The sequence below is a fragment of the Phodopus roborovskii genome, unplaced genomic scaffold (assembly GCF_943737965.1).
Source record: "Phodopus roborovskii unplaced genomic scaffold, PHOROB, whole genome shotgun sequence".
In the NCBI taxonomy this organism is placed as follows: domain Eukaryota; kingdom Metazoa; phylum Chordata; class Mammalia; order Rodentia; family Cricetidae; genus Phodopus; species Phodopus roborovskii.
The window spans coordinates 25,225,001-25,243,545 of NW_026126480.1; the positions used below are offsets into that span (position 1 = coordinate 25,225,001).

Below are 18,545 nucleotides of genomic sequence, written 5' to 3' on the forward strand. Positions count from 1 at the left end.
ATTCAGCCTTACAAAGGAATGGAATCCTGTCATGAGTGCCATTATGCATGGAACTGGAGAGCAGTGAGTGAAATAAAGCAGAAACAGAAAGACAAGTTCTGAGTGATTTACTCACGCATAGATTATTTAAAAATTGACCTCATGGAAGTTGAGAGTGTTTACCAGAGGGAAAAAAACTAAGAAAAGAGAAGAATGGGGACAAGCTGGTGAAAAGTACTATGTTAAAGTTAGATAAGTGTAAAAAGTTCTGGTATACTATTGCATAGTTGGTTACTGATGGTTACTGATTGTGATAATGTAGATAACATGATGAATATCTTTAAAAACTAAAATCCAGGTGATGCTACACACATCTGTAATGCCAGCACTTGGGAGGCTGAGACGCGAAAATCGTGAGTTCAAGAACACACTGGGCTACATGGAATTTCAGGCCAACCTGGGCTAGTAAGATCTTATTTTCAAGCATCAGCAAAAGATAAAAAGACAAGAGAAAGAATTATGAATGCTTTCACTACTAAAAATGTATCTGAAGAGCTAGATGTTGCTAAATAATAAAAGTGTGCATTCATTTAGAATAAAATAATCCTTAGAGGTTTAGCCCCTAGACATCCAGCACTCCCCGGACTGTAATTCAGTAATTAATCATTTTTGCTCATTTCTGTCTTTGGCAAATAGTCCTGATGTATTTGATATATTGGTAAACTGAAACTTAAACTGTTACAGTTAAAATTTAAATTCCTTGAATGCAGAAAATATGTCCTTTATGAAGCCACTTAAAGTGTTTAGTAGAACTTCCTTAATGTGTAGACACTCAAGGATTATCAGAGAATATATGAGATAGTACAAATGTAAGACATTCACTAACAACACTTCCGTGGCATCTTGCTAGAAAACACAAACAAAAAAAAAAAAAATGGAGCTGTAATGGTCTCAGTACTAAAGAAGGCGTCTCATAGCTCCACTGATGACTGAGATTCTTTGTTAACAAGGAAGAGTATTGTTGAGTCTCTGTGTCATTTATTTCTACTACTATACAATTTCATCTTCACATCTAGTTTTCTGAACATGAACTGAGTCAAGTATGTTCTAATGATATAGTCTGTATGCTATTCTGAGGTTTGAATTGCTTCAGATTTTATAATCTGAAGACATGGCCATCCAGATGTGCCTCAAATCTGGTGAATAAAAGACATGTTACTAACTCTTTGAAGTTCTCTGGACTTTATTAGCAAAGTTAAAATTATTTAGTAGCTACTAACCTTATTGATAATCTTTTTTTTAATCCTAGAATTAGTCTTCAAGTAGCTATTGAGCCATCTTATTTTGTCAGCAACATGGCTAAGAGTTCTAAAATGTGTTTATTTCAATTTGTCAAATCTATTTGAAGTGGATCATAATCACCTTAATGTAACTTTATGTAATTCCATTATAATTGCATTTATAAAAACTAGTCATCTTTATGAAGTTAGTAAGTAAAATATTTTAATTCTATTGACTAAGAAACCACTTCTAAAAATGTATTTCCTCATCATAGGTTTGTTCCTTTATTGCGGTTTATTTTAACATAGAAATAACAGACTAATCTGTGTTTTGCTTGGCTATGCTTATTAAACATAGCTCCAAATAGATTTCTAGATAATTTACTTAAAAGCTATTGTGTTTCAAAAATAAAGGCACAGAATTTGGATCTATGACTGCAGCAATTAAAAGGCTGTCTTTCAGTGTGCATAGTTTTAAATTTTGGTGTGGGAGGGTTGTTGTTTTGTTTATTTAGGTTTTTTAAGAGGTTTCTACTGCAACCCAGGCTGACCCATCCAACACACTATGTAGGAGAGAATGATCTTGAATTTCTAATCTTCCTTTACCATATCCCAGGTACTGTGTTTACATTATGGTATGCCTTACCTTGGGCAAAATGCCATCAATGGTTCAGCTTTATCTGAAATTTAGGAAAGTAGTATTTGTATACAAGCAGTTAAACTAGAATATTTGTTGAATACAGAAGCTGACAGTTAAGTTTGTTTCACATGCCACCCAGGATGGAGATTTATACTAGATATTTTTTTTTTATTTTTAAAATCATCTTTTTGCTGGGCAGTGGTGATGCACACCTTTAATCCCAGCACTCAGGAGACAGGGGCTGTAGGATCTCTGAGTTTGAGGTCAGCCTGATCTACAGAACAAGTTCATTTTCAATAACTGAACATTGAACTACAAGATTTTAGGAGAAGCTTAGTCGTTTCTCTGGCTGGGAAAAGGGAAATGGGGAGGCAGGAAATGGAAACGGGCTTGCAAATGGGAAGAACATTGAATTATCTATCCTAAGAGGGGGTGTCTTGGAACTAGACTGAGGTGACAGGTAAAGACTGTGAATGTTCCTAATTGTATTGTAACTTTAAAGAGGTTATTTTTTGTGAAATTCACCTCCACCAAAGGGGGGGGGGGAGGGGAATACAGGATTTTCTGGCAGAGGCAGACTTCAGTCGGTGAAGTCTCAAATACTCAATACGGGGAAGAACGGGTCACTCCTACCTACTTCACACTAAGCCCCATAGAAAGCGTTGTACAACTCCCTCAGGTGGGCCAAAGTATAAGAAACAGCCAATTAACCAGTCATCTGCATTACACTGAACTCATTTCAGTGAACACTAGAAAACAGCAAGAAATTAATCATAATCGTCTAGACATCTCGAGCGAGCACTGGAGACCACACTTTTGGGTGGGTAAAGAAGCCATTTTTTAAAAGGTTTTTGTCTTGGGCCGAGGAACTCGTATTCATTAAGTCTCAAACATTACATTTAAATCTATGTGCTTAACGATGAAGGGCGTGTTTACCAACAGGGTAGAATCTCATTGAAAAAGGGTAATGACCCACTCTAGGCCTTTCCGTGGCACCGAAGTTCTTCACCAAAGATGACCACCATACTCATCCGCGGGAACGCTCCCTTTACACGCCGCCGAAGAAAGCGTATCCTCTGAGGGCACTCCCGCCACGCCGCGCGAGAGGTGTCGCTCGGCCTCCTGGGAATTGTAGTTTAAGCCACTAAAGACGGCTTAATCGAGCCAGTAAAGAGAGAGTCCGAGAAACTACAACTCCCGGAGTGCTCCGGGGCGGCGAGCGGCCGCTGCAGTGACGACTGTGGCGGAGAAGGCCCGGAGGGCTCTGCGTTCTGGAGTGGCGCTGCTTGGGCCGGTGGCTGAGTGAGGGCTGCTGGTGTCGCGATTGAGGAGAACTGCGAGTGTGTTCGGCCTATCACCTTCGGGATCCCAACCACGATGAGTGCTGCCCGGGAGTCTCACCCGCACGGGGTGAAGCGTTCAGCCTCCCCCGACGACGATGTAAATAACAATGGATGAGGGTTGAGGCCTACTAAAGGCCGGGATGGGTGGATGAAGTAGGAAGAGCCCGAGGTACCTGGAGGGGAGGGGGCGCAAACGAGAGTATGTCTCCTTTTTCTTACTAGGTTATGAGGGTTTGAAGAGACCAGTGTAGGAAAGCGAGGGAAGGGGGTCGAGGAAGGAAACCCTGAGAAGGAAGGAAAAGGAAAAGAGCTTAATCCAGATGTCTCTGTGTTTTGGGGAGCTGGTGAAGCTCCTTTTCTTAGGCTTTCCAGGATAGATATGTCATACTCCTGTTTTAGGTTTAAAATGCTGTCTGACAATGGCGAAGTGTTTGATCACATTTGGACGAATTTTCCGGCCTGCGTAAATTTTTTTTTTTTTTTTTTTACAGTATCCTGGTAATTGCTACCCTTATCTGCGCCAGTCATAATAAACAGAGACCGGTATTAAACCGAAGATTGTGATAGACAATTTGGTAATGGAATAATGGTGAGGTCAGAGGCAGTGAGACCTAGAAGCCCATTTTGATGTCAGATACCTTTCTGCCTTTACTCTCATGTCTTCAGCTTATTAGTTTAAATAATAAACTGCTCCTTATAACCTGTTAAATATGACTGCAGTGCCAGACACTGGGAATTGAAAGATTAACGAATATGATGTTAATGTTATATTTATCTTAGCTCTAGCATAGTGTCATGGAAACTTCAGGTAACTTGTACACTTAAAATTAGGCCCTCCTATAATGAAATCTTTGGGAACACTGATGGGGAAATTAGTGGGGAGGCCATATGAGGAAATCATCTTTGAGATAGATGTTAGCTGGTCTCATTTAACTTATTAATACAGTGTCAGCTTCAGAATTATAATTTTTAGTGCAATTTAGTGTCTTTCATATGTCCTTTGTGATCCGTAAAAGGTTCCCTGAACGATCTTGTAGTTAATGAGAGAATACTGAGCCACCCTTCTTGACTGAAAGATGAGGTGACGACCAGAATAGTAAGAGCATTTAAATAAATTTTAACCCTGTAAGGAAGATTAGTAGTCAATAAAAAGTTGGGGGAATGACTGGTTCTACTAAATCTACTGAAATTTATCCATGCCTCTATCCTCCCTGCTACTGGAATTTAGATCTTACATTGTTAAAACAATCTTTCTGCATTTGTAAGGAATTTCTCTAGGTTTTTAGTGATCTAGACTTTAAAATAGAACTAAAAGAGCTGTTGCATTGTTTTCCTCCTGATACTAACTGGATTGCTGGGATGTCAAATACCTGCTTTGACAGACTCAGAAATAAAACAACTTCTAGCTAGATTGGAAAAAATCTAGTTGACATTCGAAGTTTAACAAAAGGTCTTTGATGAAATCAATTTAAAGTAGATGAGCTTTGGTCCATTTTCAATTTTATAAATTATGTTGTCTTTAAAGGTGATTATAGTTGCATTTCAAGGTTGGGACTTGACACTTTGCCTATAATACTATCATAAAAAGATGATTGTATTATTAATGTTATGGTATTATACAATAACTTGTCCCTTATTACTGGTTTTCTTATGTCAGTCTTCTTTATATATGTTTATTATTTTTACTGCTAATTAGATGTTATCTTCCTTGGTTTTTGGTTCTTTTTGTTTGTTTGTTTGTTTGTTTTTTGTTTTTTTTATCTGTATTTTCAAAATACACCTGGAAATTGTAGAAAATCAACAAAAAATGTGTTAGTATCCACTTAATGTAAAAGATATAAGTTACTGTGATTCAATGGCTTCATGTATAATTGAGGGCAACAAAACACTTTAAAAAAAGATACTGGAAGTAGATACAAGGGAATACAATGCTAGGAAAAGGACCAGATAGAAGTAATCTCAAGTGTAGTCAGTGGGATATGTATGTGAGGAGTAGAGTTGATTGCAGTCTACAGTAAGGAATAGTGAAAAGAGTTTGTTAGGATTTCATTTGGTTTGTTATATCAGTCTGGGAGGTAAAGAATCACAGCACTGTCAGGCAGTGTGTTTCAGAATGTAGCATTTTTGAATTGTGCTTGCTGTTCTTGGAAAGGAAGAACCAAAAACAATATATGTTTTTAAAAATTTAAGATTAGAGATTGTAAAAGATAGGGTAACTCAGATAACACATTGTCAGGATGTTTGCTGCTATGTTCTTGGGATGTGTGTGTGTTGGTCATTGAAACCTGGGCCTTATGTATAAGCTACAACCACAGCCTAAATATGTTCTTGTAATCGAAGGGGAAATTGGAAAAGTTAGGTTCTAGATATTGTAGTTTTCCCTTTTCACAGTTTTGCAAATGTGACTCATAGAACACTACATAATTTGGTCCCATGCAGTATGCTGTGAAATAGGCAGAAGTTGTGGCCAAAGCTGTGGGAGCAGCTTGCTTGGTTTCCTTTATTATTTGTCTGTTGGGTTGCTTGTTGAACTGCTGTGAGAAGCTCTAGAGGGAATGGGAGTGGAAGGTTCCTTGTAAGGTAAAGAACATTGCAGGTTGAGTACCCCTTAGGCTGAGAACCAGGGGTGGTTTGGATTTCAGAGTTTGTTGGATTTGGGAATATTTGCATATTCATAAGCTATCTTAAGGTTAAGGTCAGAGTATAGATAGGTGATTCACCTATTTCGTGCATACTTACACAAATGTACACAATAGTTTGAGTGCACCTACCGCTGACTGTCAGTTACCTTGTGAGGTCAAATGAATAATTTGTTTTGTGTTGGCATTCAGAAGAACTTTGGAGACAGAGCTTTTCACGGTTTCAGAATAGATTCTTAACATGTGTGCGACTCTTAGTGTATTATTGAGACTGTTCCTTTTGCTGCTGGTGTTGGTTTGGTTTTTGGTGCTAGTAATCAGACACAGGACCTCAAACATGCTAAGCAAGTGATCCCCAGCCCTTGGGATTTTTGACATAAGTCTACTGTGTAGCTGAGGCTGGTATTACATTTTCTGTGTAGCACCAAGCCTTCATCTCATGATCATAGGCATGCACCACTACACCAGGTGTAAAATAGACTTCTGGAAACTCTTGGTAAATAAGGAATTAAAACTAAGTTAAATGTCATTATTGGCTCACTGAGCAAGTGGTTTAGTGAGAATAAGAATTGAGGGAGTAGTGGTACTTTATTATTGTATTGAGCTAGAAATGCTTAAGACTAATTGACCTATAAAAAGGTCTCTGAAGTCACATGGAAAGGAATAGAGATTTATAACTTAGGCAGCCAGAATTATGAGATCATATAATCTCCACCAAATAGTACAAGAGGGTCTGACATGGTGCAAATGCTTTTAACTCTCATATGCCAAGGATGAGTATTTCTCATTGTTTTAAACATTTTTTATATTTTTATTTTAAATAAAATTTTACTTGGAATTTTAAAAATTCTTTACATATTGTAATTTTCAGAGAAGAGGAAAATATCAGTGACTACTAGGAATTTTAACATAAATTTAACAATAACAAATCCAAACTTTTACTCTATGGTTTCTGATTTTAACAGTCTCTGTAAACCCAGAGAGTTAGTGTCTTGTGGATACACCTGTTTGCTCATTGGTGTCATATCTGGACTAGAACATATGATTAAAGATTATTTATTCATTTCTAATAGGTTTTAGATTTATCATTACCTCTACTCGCATTTTCATAGTCAAAATGTAATACTTGGATTCTTTGAAAACTACTTACCAATTTGTTTTGGAGGTTTTTCACCTTTGCTCCATAATTGTAAAAACATTTTCATTTTTTATTATAAATTTAGTTAGAATGATCAATCCAATGAATGTCTTCATTTCTGTATCATCTTTTTCTTTTAGTCACCTTTGTATCCACACCTGCCTTCAGCCTTTGCCCATTACAAACCAAGTAAATGTTGCTCACATATAATAAATGATGAAGTAAAAGTCAAGCATCCATTTAGAAAAATGAGATGGCCCCAGCTCTTCTTGCAAAATGAAACTCTTACTGCAAAACGGAGCCCTTCCCGTTGAGTGGCTTTCTGGATGAGGGTACCATATTCTTTTGTTCTTATTTTTGTCTCACATTGCTTCATTGGCTGGAAAAGAATTCACCTACTTTATAATATGAAGAGTCAGTCTGAGTTATTCGTATGTAGCTTCATCTTCATTTTTAGCCTATAATTCTATACTACATGCTATTTTACATTCTTTATTATTGTTGTTGTTTGTTAGTTTTTGTGTGGGGGTACATTTTGCCTACATATGTGTCTGTGCACCATGTGTGTGACTGGTGCCCATACAGGCCAGAAGAGGGTGTCAATTTACTGGAACTGGAGTTAACAGACAGTTGTGAACAGCCATGTGAGTGCTGGGAATCAAACCCAGGTCCCTAGAAAAGTATCCATTGTTCTTAACCAGTGAGCCAACTCTGTGGCCCTCTTTTTTTTAAATCTTGATTCTGCAATGCCTTCTGTTTTCTTTTTGAGTGGAAAATTATTCTGCACAACAGAGCCATGATGACTTGACATTTTAACACAATATAGTACAAAAATATTTCACTGTTTCCTTTTAGTCCTATTGAGTATGACTGGAAGTGATTGGTAAAGTATAACGAAGTCTTATATTTGTTTCAAAATGAAGAGAAAAATACAGTTACTAGGATTCTATAGTACTTACATTGACAAAACAATCCAGTGAACCCATTGTAACTTGGAAGATACAATGATTTTTGCAAAATACAGTGATTTTTAGTCTTTTTGTCCGCTTTTTATTTTTTTGAGACAGGGTTTCTTCTCTATGTAGCCCTAGCTGTCCTGAAACTCAACTCAAATATCTGCCTACCTCTGTCTCCCTAGTGCTAGGAGTATTTTCTTAGTCTTCTTAAAAGTAAAATTTCTTCTTGTTCTTTGGAGGATCTCTAAGAAAGGATAAAAATTACAACATTTTGATTCTAATAAATATTTGATTCTAAAAAATAAACACCCTGAAAGATGATGACATGCTGTCTCTTAGAATATCAGCAAAGTAGATTTTTTTTATTACATTTTATTTGTGTGTGGGGGTGGGTGCATACATGTACACTCAGCATCATTCCAATGTCACATACATGAAGGTCAGAGGACAACTCGTGGGAGTTGGTTCCTTCCTCCTTGTGAACCCCAGCCTAGGTTGTCAGGCTTGAATGCAAACAACTTTTCCCATTGAGCCAACTCACTAGCCCAAACCCAAAACCCAGAATTTTTAAAGCTCTGGTTAACAGTATCTTTTAGTACTAGGTGCTCTAGTACTTTTCAAGGCTTAATCTAAGGCAGTGGGTTTCAAAGTGCATCACAGTGGGTGTCACAATTTGCATCCTGGAGCCCAGGACCCAAAGACTTTGAAGAAGTGTGTATACAGTAATATGTGAGCACTCCATGTGATTCTGACATTTGCAGACTTTATAGACAGAGCTGTTCTGTAACAAAAGGTTCTGCCATGAGGTAAGAGAGGGGTGCCTAGCTGAATTCATTCAAGTGTGATATCTTGGTTAACTTCCTAAGAGCCACAAGTCCCAGTTAGTTAAAACTGACAGAAGAAAAACTGGAATTACAGATGGACTTTAAGTATTTTGATATATGTAAATGCAAAAACACAAAATAAATAATCTCTTGCAGCTTGGATCTAGCAATTGGGAAGCAGCGGACTTAGGCAATGAAGAGAGAAAACAAAAGTTCTTGAGACTTATGGGTGCAGGAAAGGTAAGCATTATATGTTTATGGTTGTATCTTTTTAAAAACAATGCCATGTTTGTAGGAGTTAAGTGAGGAGAATGGAGCACCTCAGGTTATATTTTCTTTTGTTTGGTTTATTTTTGACTTTGGGAAATACACTAGCCTAACCAAACACTTGGAGTTTATACTATTTTTGAGCCAGTTCTGGGCTTTTCTGCACCTTCAGCTGTGTGATTAGAGACTGTATGAAGAAAATTGGATTTGTGTAGACTCACCTAATTGCTTGTTACCTGGTGTTTTTCATAGAAGGCATTTCTAAGCATGTTATTTTATAGAAACTTCTGCCCAAAGTCAGAAGTCTGTATTTCATAGCCCTTAAAAGTAGCTGCAAGAGGTCTAATTTTAGAAATGTTGTGTTTTGTAGTACATCCCAGTTCAATTGAAGGTGTAGTTAACAGGTGCTAAGAAAGCACTTTTTGAAACCCTTTCTTAGCAGTCTTGTTTTACAAACTACATTTTAAAACATTAGGAGAGCATTTTCTTTTCAGCACTCAAGATGAAACCCACCCTTTGTTTTTTGTCTGTTCGTGTGTTTTTGTTGGTTTGGTTTGGGGTTTTTTTTTTTTTGTTGTTGTTTTTTGTTTTTTTGTTTTTTTTTTTTGGTACCCAGAAACCCTAGTGTGTTTCAGAAGGATTTACTGAATACCTGCTACATACTAGTACCACCCTTGGGTCCTGGATTGAGAGCTGTTGTGTATTTTAAGAAACTAAAACTAATACAGAATCATCACTGTGAGAGAACGTATAGTGATGGCCAATTCTCTTTGTCTTTGTTGCACAATAAAGCTTTCCAGAAATAGATTTAGGTAAATCTGCAAGCTAAGTTCTCCAGATCCCAGAGCAGAGAGTTCTGAGTGGAGAGGGACTGAGGAAGTCAGATTCTCACAGAGCCTTCAGGGAGCATTTTTGCAATGAATCCATAATCCTTGCTTCCTAATGAGTTTCAGTTTAGTACAAGTTTTCTCTTGGCTTCTGCAAATAAAATTTGTTGAATGAAAACTCTGAAAGTACTAAAACATCCTAACAAGATCTGTAAAATGTTGTGACTAGTAAATGGTAAATGGGCTCTCTACCATCTTGTAGATCTTTGCCTAAAGGGCTGGAGGTAGAGCTCAAACATAGGATGTGTCCTTAGGTGGGAGACACGGGGAGATACAGGAGTCTGCACATGTGCTTCTGAATGCTGCTTTGGATCACATTTAACCTTTCCCTCTTTCCCTGAATCCTTCCTTTACTTTCAGAAATGAAGTAGGAACCATAAAGAGTGGACTGAACTAACAAAATGAAACTAGTTATATCGTAATTTTAAATCAAATTATTTTTATTTTTGTATTGTAAGGTCTGTTTTTGATAGGTTGAAGTTGAGGGTTTATTGTAATCTGATTAAGAACTAGCTAGTTAATTGTAATATATTGTAAAAAGTGATGCTCACTTTCATTTTCTGTTATTTGGTACATTATAATAAGTCTGTTATTTTGCTTTCAGTCTATATAAATAATTTCTTTGCTTTCTTTCTAAGATATCCTTGCGGCATCACAAAGAGATGGTAGAAAGGTTTTTAAGAAAATCAGTAGGCCTAGGCATGCTGATAGCACACGCTTTTAATCCCACCCCTTAGAAGGCAGGTAGATTGTGGGGTTGCAGGCCAGCCTGGTATACAGAGCAAGTTCCAGGACAGTACACAGAAAGACTGGGGTGGAGAGTGGGAGGACACTCAGCGGTAAAGAAAGTGCTTGGATTGGGTTAATTTTCTCGTTAATCTATCTCATTTAAAATTCTAGCCTGGGTGGGGCATGGTGGTTCTTGCCTTTAAACCTAGCACTAGCACTTGGGAGGCAGAAGCAGGCAGATCTCTTGTGAGTTTGAGTCATCCTGGTCTACATAATGAGACCTTGTCTCCAAAAAAAAAAAAAAATCCAGCCTGATCTCTAGCCTTTGACTTTTTTGTTCCCTTAGTCTCTATTTTGTTTTGATTGCACTACCTTCTAGCATAGTATAATATACTTACTGATTACATTTGTGTACCTCTTTCTAATTCTAACCCTTGCTAGGATGTAATTTCATAAAGACAAGGATCTTGATTTATGCCTTGCTCTTCAGAATATTCCAGAAGCCTGAGATAGTTTTCACTACATAGTAGTGGGCATCCAGGAATTACATTGAATGAGCAATTTCAAGTTTTAAAACATTTTTCACCTTCTTACAGAAAGAACACACTGGTCGTCTTGTTATAGGAGATCACAAATCAACATCTCACTTCCGAACAGGTAAGAAAATAAAACATTAAAATACAGGAGCTAAATCTGCATTATTTTATGCTTTTCTTTGCATAGTTGTGTTAATTAAAGCGTTTCAAGGGAGACTGGAAATATATCCTATTGGTATAAGCAGTAGTCTAGCATATGCAGGACCCTGGCTTCCCAGCACCAGAAAAGAAAAGAAAATGCGGGAAAATAGTTTTAATAAGTACTGAAAATGAATTTGATTTTAATTCAGTCTGCTGAAAAGTAAACATTAGTCTTGGTTGCTATTAATTAACAGCATAATATAAATTAAATGTAACAAATTTTAACTGAATTATTTAACTTTATACCATCTATCTTATGTAGTATATTTCAGAAATCAATTGATCTCTCTATTTTATTTATTTATTTTTTTTTTTTTTCAAGACAGGGTTTCTCTGTGTAGCTTTGTAGACTAGGCTGACCTCAAACGCACAGAGATACATCTGCCTCTGCCTCCCAAGTGCTGGAATTAGAGGCATGCCCCACCACCGCCTGGCTTTGACATTAGTTATTTCAGAATGATTTGCATTGTTCTATAAGGCAGAGCATCAGCTTTGCAAAATGGAAAAGCATTTTAGCATTTAACACTTCTTCTTTTAAAATTGAGAATTGTAGCAAAATGAAATGACATATATGCATGAAAATGCCATAACAAAATCCAGCACATGGTATGCTCACTGAATAATAAATGCCAAAAACATTGAGAGATCTGTGAAGAAAAAAATAACCAAAACTACAAATATTTTTAATTGAAACCTAAAATTGCTTTCATGTTTGTACACTAAGTCTCTGCACCCAAAGTCTTAAGTGTGCACTGTTGGGGACCATCAGTTTTAAGTGGGGTTTCCTAGGGTTTTAGTGTTCTGTTTTAATAGTGTGAAGTAAGTACAAACACAAAAATGTTAAATCATTAAATAATGTGTGTTTTTTAGTTTATTTGTTTCTGCTAGCTGGTAAGCAAAGACAAGCAAAAGAACTATTAACCAGGCCACTTTGAGGTGACCTTAAATTGTCTAAGCAGGATACTCACATTTTCATTCTTTGTTCAAAAACAGATGCTCTTGGTTATCAGAGGTTTTAGGTGACTTGGAGAGAACCTTCAGAATGGTCATTGGACTTAATTCAGAAGGTTGGCTCCTAAAAGTTATTATGCTTATTATGTGGACACTGTGCTATAGAAACTATCCAGGGAATGCAAAAGTTAGTCACAGTTAGAGAACTCAGGCCTGAATAGAATAGCATCTATGTTGTGGGTCTTTTTGTGTAATCAAATGTTTTTGTTAATTTGACTGAAACATAACCAAAGTACAATGGACACGCAGGGGAAGAAGACAAGAAAATTAATGAAGAACTGGAGTCTCAGTACCAGCAGAGCATGGACAGTAAACTATCAGGCCGATACCGGAGGCACTGTGGACTTGGCTTCAGTGAGGTAGTAATGTGTTTTCATTGACTGGGACATAATCAGTTTTACTTGGATATTTGGGTTGCCAGAGCAGCCAAGAATGCTAATAAAGAAAGGGGAGGAGGGGGAAACAAGAGTAGACAGGAAAGCTTTTGTCAAATACTTAAAATACTCTAAAAGCACATCTCTGTCACTATATAATCAGAATGATGTTCTTAAGGATTTAAAATTATTTTCCTTATTTGTTTGTTTATTGTGTATGCAGTGTTCTGCCTGCATGCCAGAAGAGGGCACTATATCACCGTATCTCATTACAGGTGGTTGTGAGTCACCATATGGGTGTTGGGAAATGAACTCAGTACCTCTAAAAGAGCAGCAGTGCTCTTAACTTCTGAGCCATCTCTCCAGCCCTAAAATGAGTTTTCTAATGTTGGCTTAGTGTAAATTCTGCTTAACCTCTAGGTGCGTCTTTAATGGCTATGAATAAAACTTTATAAGAGAAAATAAAATATTTCATGTAAGTTTAAAATCCTGGCTTAGGTTTCTTAGCTGTTTTCTGAGTGGTCTCTGTAATAAATGCTGATGTGTAATGACTGGTGCAGTGTTAATTTACTAATAGATGCTGTTTTAGGAAGAGAAAATACAGTTATTTTCAAGCTAGGGGAGGAAGACAGGGTAATGTCCCTGAGAAGTTTTCCTTAAAGTCTGAAGTAGCTATCCTCAGTCTCTCCTCAGCAGCCTGGGATTTTAATCTGTTAGTAAAATAGTGGTCTAATGCCATCAAGTGGACCAGGTTTTTGTTGAGACAGGATCTCACTATGTAGCCCCAGCTGGAACTCAAACACACAGAGACCCACCTGCCTCTGTCCCCCAGGCGCTGGTATTAAAGGTGTGCGCCACTATGTCCAGCTAAGTGGGATGTTTTTAAGACAGACAAAAATAGGATCAGTCTCAGTCCCAGTTTCTGTACTGGCCAGTGGTGCTTATTTTTTCTTAACAGGCCTTTGTTTGGTGTTTTAGGTAGAAGATCATGATGGGGAAGGGGATGTGGCTGGAGATGATGATGACGACGACTCACCGGATGCTGAGAGTCCAGATGACTCGGACAGTGATTCTGAGTCAGAGAAGGAGGAGTCTGCAGAAGAACTCCATGCTGCTGAGCATCCTAATGATGCAGAAGACCCGAAGAGCAAAAAAGATGCGAAGAGCAATTATAAGATGATGTTTGTCAAGTCCAGCGGCTCATAACTATTAAATACTTAGTCCTTGTATTAAAAGTAAGCCTTATTGTTATAATGCACAGTGGAGGACTGCTTATAGAGCACAGACCTTTGTATTATAATTTTTAAAAAGGCCCTTTTAAATAACTACAAAGAGTGTTTGCTTTCAAATGCCATGGGTTACACTTTTCCGGGCATGACTATAACCATTTTTGTAAAGAGTCAAGAGTTGTATAAAATGAGAAATAAATACTGTACTCAGCTTCCTTTCATATTAGCATCGTCAGCCCTCTTACCACCTTTTCACCCCTGCGGATGCAGTATGGGGGACACTTAACTTTGCTTGTGATAGCTTCCAACTTTGTGTTTTAGGTTTATTCCTATTTTTCTCTTATATGATTCATCTGATACTGTGACATGTTCATGAGAAATGTTCCCTTGATTACACTTTGTTAAAGTAGACTTGTCCGTCATGGATATGTGCCACAGGCCAGGCTGCCACACTGCAGCCGTTGTTGACAGTCCATGATGCTTGTTAAGTCTCCGCTCCCAGACCAGAGTAGCACAGGAGCAAGCACAGGACACTGGTGGGCAGAGGTGCAGCTGTCACATCTTTCTGAAGGTTGTGAACCCAAAATGTCTTTATATAATTTGATTTCATTGTATAGTAAAGTTTTGATAAAATTTGACTAGTTTTTCAGAAGATTTTCTCTGCTCATTTAGTCCTGTGTATTTAGACATGTAAAACTGGATTTTTTTTTTTTTTTTTTTTTTTTTTTAAGATACTATGTGACCAAAGTTCGTTTTTTTCCTCCTAAGGTCTAAATAAAGAGAAAGCAGTTTCCCATATTTGGTTGTGCTGCCTTTATCCTCATTGTCCGTAAATGGGGACCAGGCTTATTTTCCAGTTAAGAAACTGGAAAATGTGTTCATCTTACACTTTTCCCTAGACTGGCGGCTGAAAGCAAGCATTACCAGGTTAACTGTCCTGCACCTGTGTTAATCCACTGTACAAAGCAAGCAGAGAACAACCAGATGAATCCTGTCTTAACACAGGTGTATTATGGGTTAGTGGGTGGAGCATTGAATAATTGTCAAAATTTTAATAGGCTTACAGATGAGAATCCAACCTGTGTAAGAACTGATTTGTTACACGTCTGGACTACAGTGAGTGCCTGATGGGCTACACTTTGTAAAACTGCTCTTTTGGAAATTCAATTATGGGAAGTTGAGCATGGAGCAGGTGATTTCTGGTTTATAGACTGTTTTGTATTTTTACCCAAAGAGTCTTTTTGGGTTTTTTGTTTTCATTCCTCACACTGTACTTTAAAATTACTGATCAACAATGTGTGTAAAACACTTTGAAGAAGTTTGGTTTTAGTTTGAACACTGATTTTTAAATCCAGCTTCTGGGATTGCACATTACAATTAATTTAAGTAGAAACGAAAACTGATTCATGTTTTTAGATGAGGTAGGTTGGAGAGATGGCTCAGAGGTTAAGAGCACTGGCAACTCTTCCTGAGGTCCTGAGTTCAATTCCCAGCAACAACATGGTGGCTCACAACCATCTATAGTGAGATCTGGTGCCCTCTTCTGGCCTGCAGGCATATATGGAATATAAACACTGTATCCATAAATAACTTTTAAAAAAAGAATAGATGAGGGGCTGGAGAGATTGCTCAGAAGTTAAGGGCACTCTGTACTTCCAGAGGATCTGGTTTCTATTCCAGAACCTACATGGTAGCTTATAACTCTAATTCCAGTTCCAGAGAATCCAACACCCCCTTGTCACTTCTGTAGGCATTAGGCACACAAGTACTACACATACAGGCAAAACACCCATGTACAGTAAGAAATGCCAGAGTGCTGGCCTATAATCCTACAGGAGGCAGAATCAAGGACTGTCTTGAGTTGTGCAAAGCCTGGACTGCATAGAAGGACTATCTCATAATAAGGGAAGCTAGAGCTCCTAGCTGCCTGGGAAAGCACTTTGCTAGCATATATATGAGGCTTCATCTTCAAACAATATCGGAGGGTTTTTAAAATATTCCCATCAATTCATTATTAAATACGCAGGACTATACGGTTTTCAAGCTAACACATGTATAACAACTGAACACTAACAAAATTCAGAGTTCTAATAGGTTTTTGAAGCATTGGACCATGAAGCTCTGCAGCCTATAGTCCCTAAACCACATTAAACACCTTGCCTGTCTTATATAAGTATCAAGGAACTTTTAACAAACTAGAAGAAAAAAATAAAAGACTTGGTATGCCATGTTATACCCAACTTTTTTTTTAAAAAGTTCAGAAAATGGGACCAGTGAGGTAGCTCAGTGGGTAACTGCATTGTTTATCAGTCCTGACTTTGACCTGGTTTGCTTTCCAGTACCCATGTGGTCAAAGTCAAGAACCAACCTCTTCCAGTTATCCTCTGAACCTGACACATGCTGTAACACCTGAATGCACACTAAGTACATACAATAGAAAACTTAAGTCAGAGAATACAAATTATTTTTTGTACAGTTAAGATACTCAGGGGAAAGCTTATGAATTTCCATACTACGACTTTATCCAGAAATGTCCCTGCCCCAAGATTGCACCCAGAGGCTCACCCTTAACAAAGGTTCCAGCTGCGCTTGATTAAAATTCTCATCATTTGTATGCCTTCCAGGTATTTAACATCTGGGAGACTTGAAGGTGCAGAAATGTCAGACTTGGTGAAACTCACATGTCCTGTGTGAGCACACAGGAAGCTTTGTCACCACTACAGCTACACCCCCAGGGCTTTGAGCTCCATCCACTGAAGCCAGTAATTTATCTTGCTTCTGAGTGGTGCAAGTCTCAGTTGCTATTTCAGTTCAGTGTCATGGATGCTGGTCTTTGAGACAGCAGACTCCACCATCATTCCTTCCTGCCAGGTACCTACCATCTCTGGATGTACTCATGGCCAGTAGGTTATTCTGGAAAGATCAATAATCCAGCAAGAATTGACCCGTGTCCCTTACCCTTACTTTATCTAGTCAACTCATTTTGTTCATTTGTAGGGTTTTGTTTTTTGTTCATTTTTTGGTATCTCTGTCTCTGGCTGTCCTGGAACTCAGATCTTCCTGCTTTCTGAGTGTTAAATAAAGGTATATGACACTATACCTGACTCGTGTGTGTGTGTGTGTGTGTGTGTGTGTGTGTGTGTGTGTGTGTGTGTGTGTGTGTGTGTAGGATATAAGTATTTTTATAGCTGGAATTTTCTTTGAACCACCAACCAGCTCCCAGATCTTCCTGATTTCTGAGTGTTAAATAAAGGTATATGACACTATACCTGACTCGTGTGTGTGTGTGTGTGTGTGTGTGTGTGTGTGTAGGATATAAGTATTTTTATAGCTGGAATTTTCTTTGGACCACCAACTAGCTCCCAAATAAAGACATGGAGACTTATCATTAATTCTCAATGTTCAGCCTTAGCTTATGTTTGTCCCACTAGCTCTTTTACTTTAACCTGTTTCTATTAATCTACATTTTGCCTTTCATTCTGTACGTCCTACTTCCCTGCTTTCTCTGTGTGTGTCTGTCTGGCTCCTGGCGTCTTCTCTGTCGTTTTTTTTTTTTTTTGTTTGTTTGTTTGTTTGTTTGTTTTGTTTTGTTTTTCCTCTCAAGCCTAAATTCCTCCTGTTTACTCTCCCTGCCAGGAAGTTCTACCTTTACCTCCCACCTCACTATTGGCTGTTCAGCTTTTTGTTAGGCCAATCAGGTGCCTTAGGCAGACAAGGTAAAACAGCAGCACATCTTTACATAACTGAACAAATGCAACACATCTTTGCATAGTTAAATAAATATCCCACAACTTTTCCCCCTTTTTGTCTAAATAAAGAGGTTTTAGTTTAACATAGTAAGACTATATACAATAAGAATTACATACAATATGGAGTAGATACAATATCTACTCCATTTGTATTTGGCAAATTCAGAGAAAATACTCCAATATCCTATTTTGGTGAGTTCAAAGTTGTTTACTTTCTATCCTAACATATTACCAACCCAAAATTATCTTTTTAGACCTCAAAATATTTTCTTAGATAAAGTTTAAGCCTTTATGTTTCTTAACATTATAAACTTTACATCTCTTATATAAGTTTCTTTTCTGAGTTTGGTAAAAATGAAAGCTACAGCTATCTCACTTTCAGCTCCATCAGAGACCCCAGAAGGATATAATATTACCTGAGTAAACAGCAGTGCAGAGCAAGCAACTTCCAAAACTACAGAAATAATAGAAGCAGCTGGCTGCCTAAACACCCAAGATTCCTCTGCACATTAGGTCATCCATCTTCAGCCTATAGGCCTAGAATATCTGACAGACTCTGCTGTGAAGCAGGAATTTTTGAAGGACCGTCCTACCTTGTCTTGGCAAAGTTCTGTAGTCTTTCCTTTGTGTCCTGCTTGTCCAGTTTGTACGTTATATTGTCAGCAGTTGAGGCAACAGCAATTTTTTGCCCAAATGGCTAGCTTTGCTACAATCAAAACAAGCTCCATATGGAAGTTCTTCAATGCCCATCGTCCTTTTATGA

The 18,545-nt window shown here is 37.8% G+C and overlaps 1 protein-coding gene across 1 annotated transcript; it reads left to right on the forward strand.

The window, feature by feature from the left end:
* Positions 1-3,127: 3,127 nt before the first annotated feature.
* On the forward strand, positions 3,128-14,831 carry CUNH11orf58 (chromosome unknown C11orf58 homolog). The gene is made up of 5 exons (XM_051192746.1): positions 3,128-3,339; positions 8,956-9,039; positions 11,279-11,339; positions 12,680-12,789; positions 13,783-14,831. Exons 1-5 carry the CDS (start codon positions 3,277-3,279, stop codon positions 14,008-14,010), a joined length of 546 nt encoding a protein of 181 aa, XP_051048703.1. The 5' UTR covers positions 3,128-3,276; the 3' UTR covers positions 14,011-14,831.
* Positions 14,832-18,545: the final 3,714 nt, after the last annotated feature.

Coding starts and splice junctions, on each gene's coding strand:
- CUNH11orf58 (XM_051192746.1), top strand. CDS start 3,277: ATGAGTGCTGCCCGGGAGTCTCACCCGCACGGGGTGAAGCGTTCAGCC. Junction 3,340..8,955: donor CAGCCTCCCCCGACGACGAT/GTAAATAACAAT, acceptor AATCTCTTGCAG/CTTGGATCTAGCAATTGGGA. Junction 9,040..11,278: donor GACTTATGGGTGCAGGAAAG/GTAAGCATTATA, acceptor ACCTTCTTACAG/AAAGAACACACTGGTCGTCT.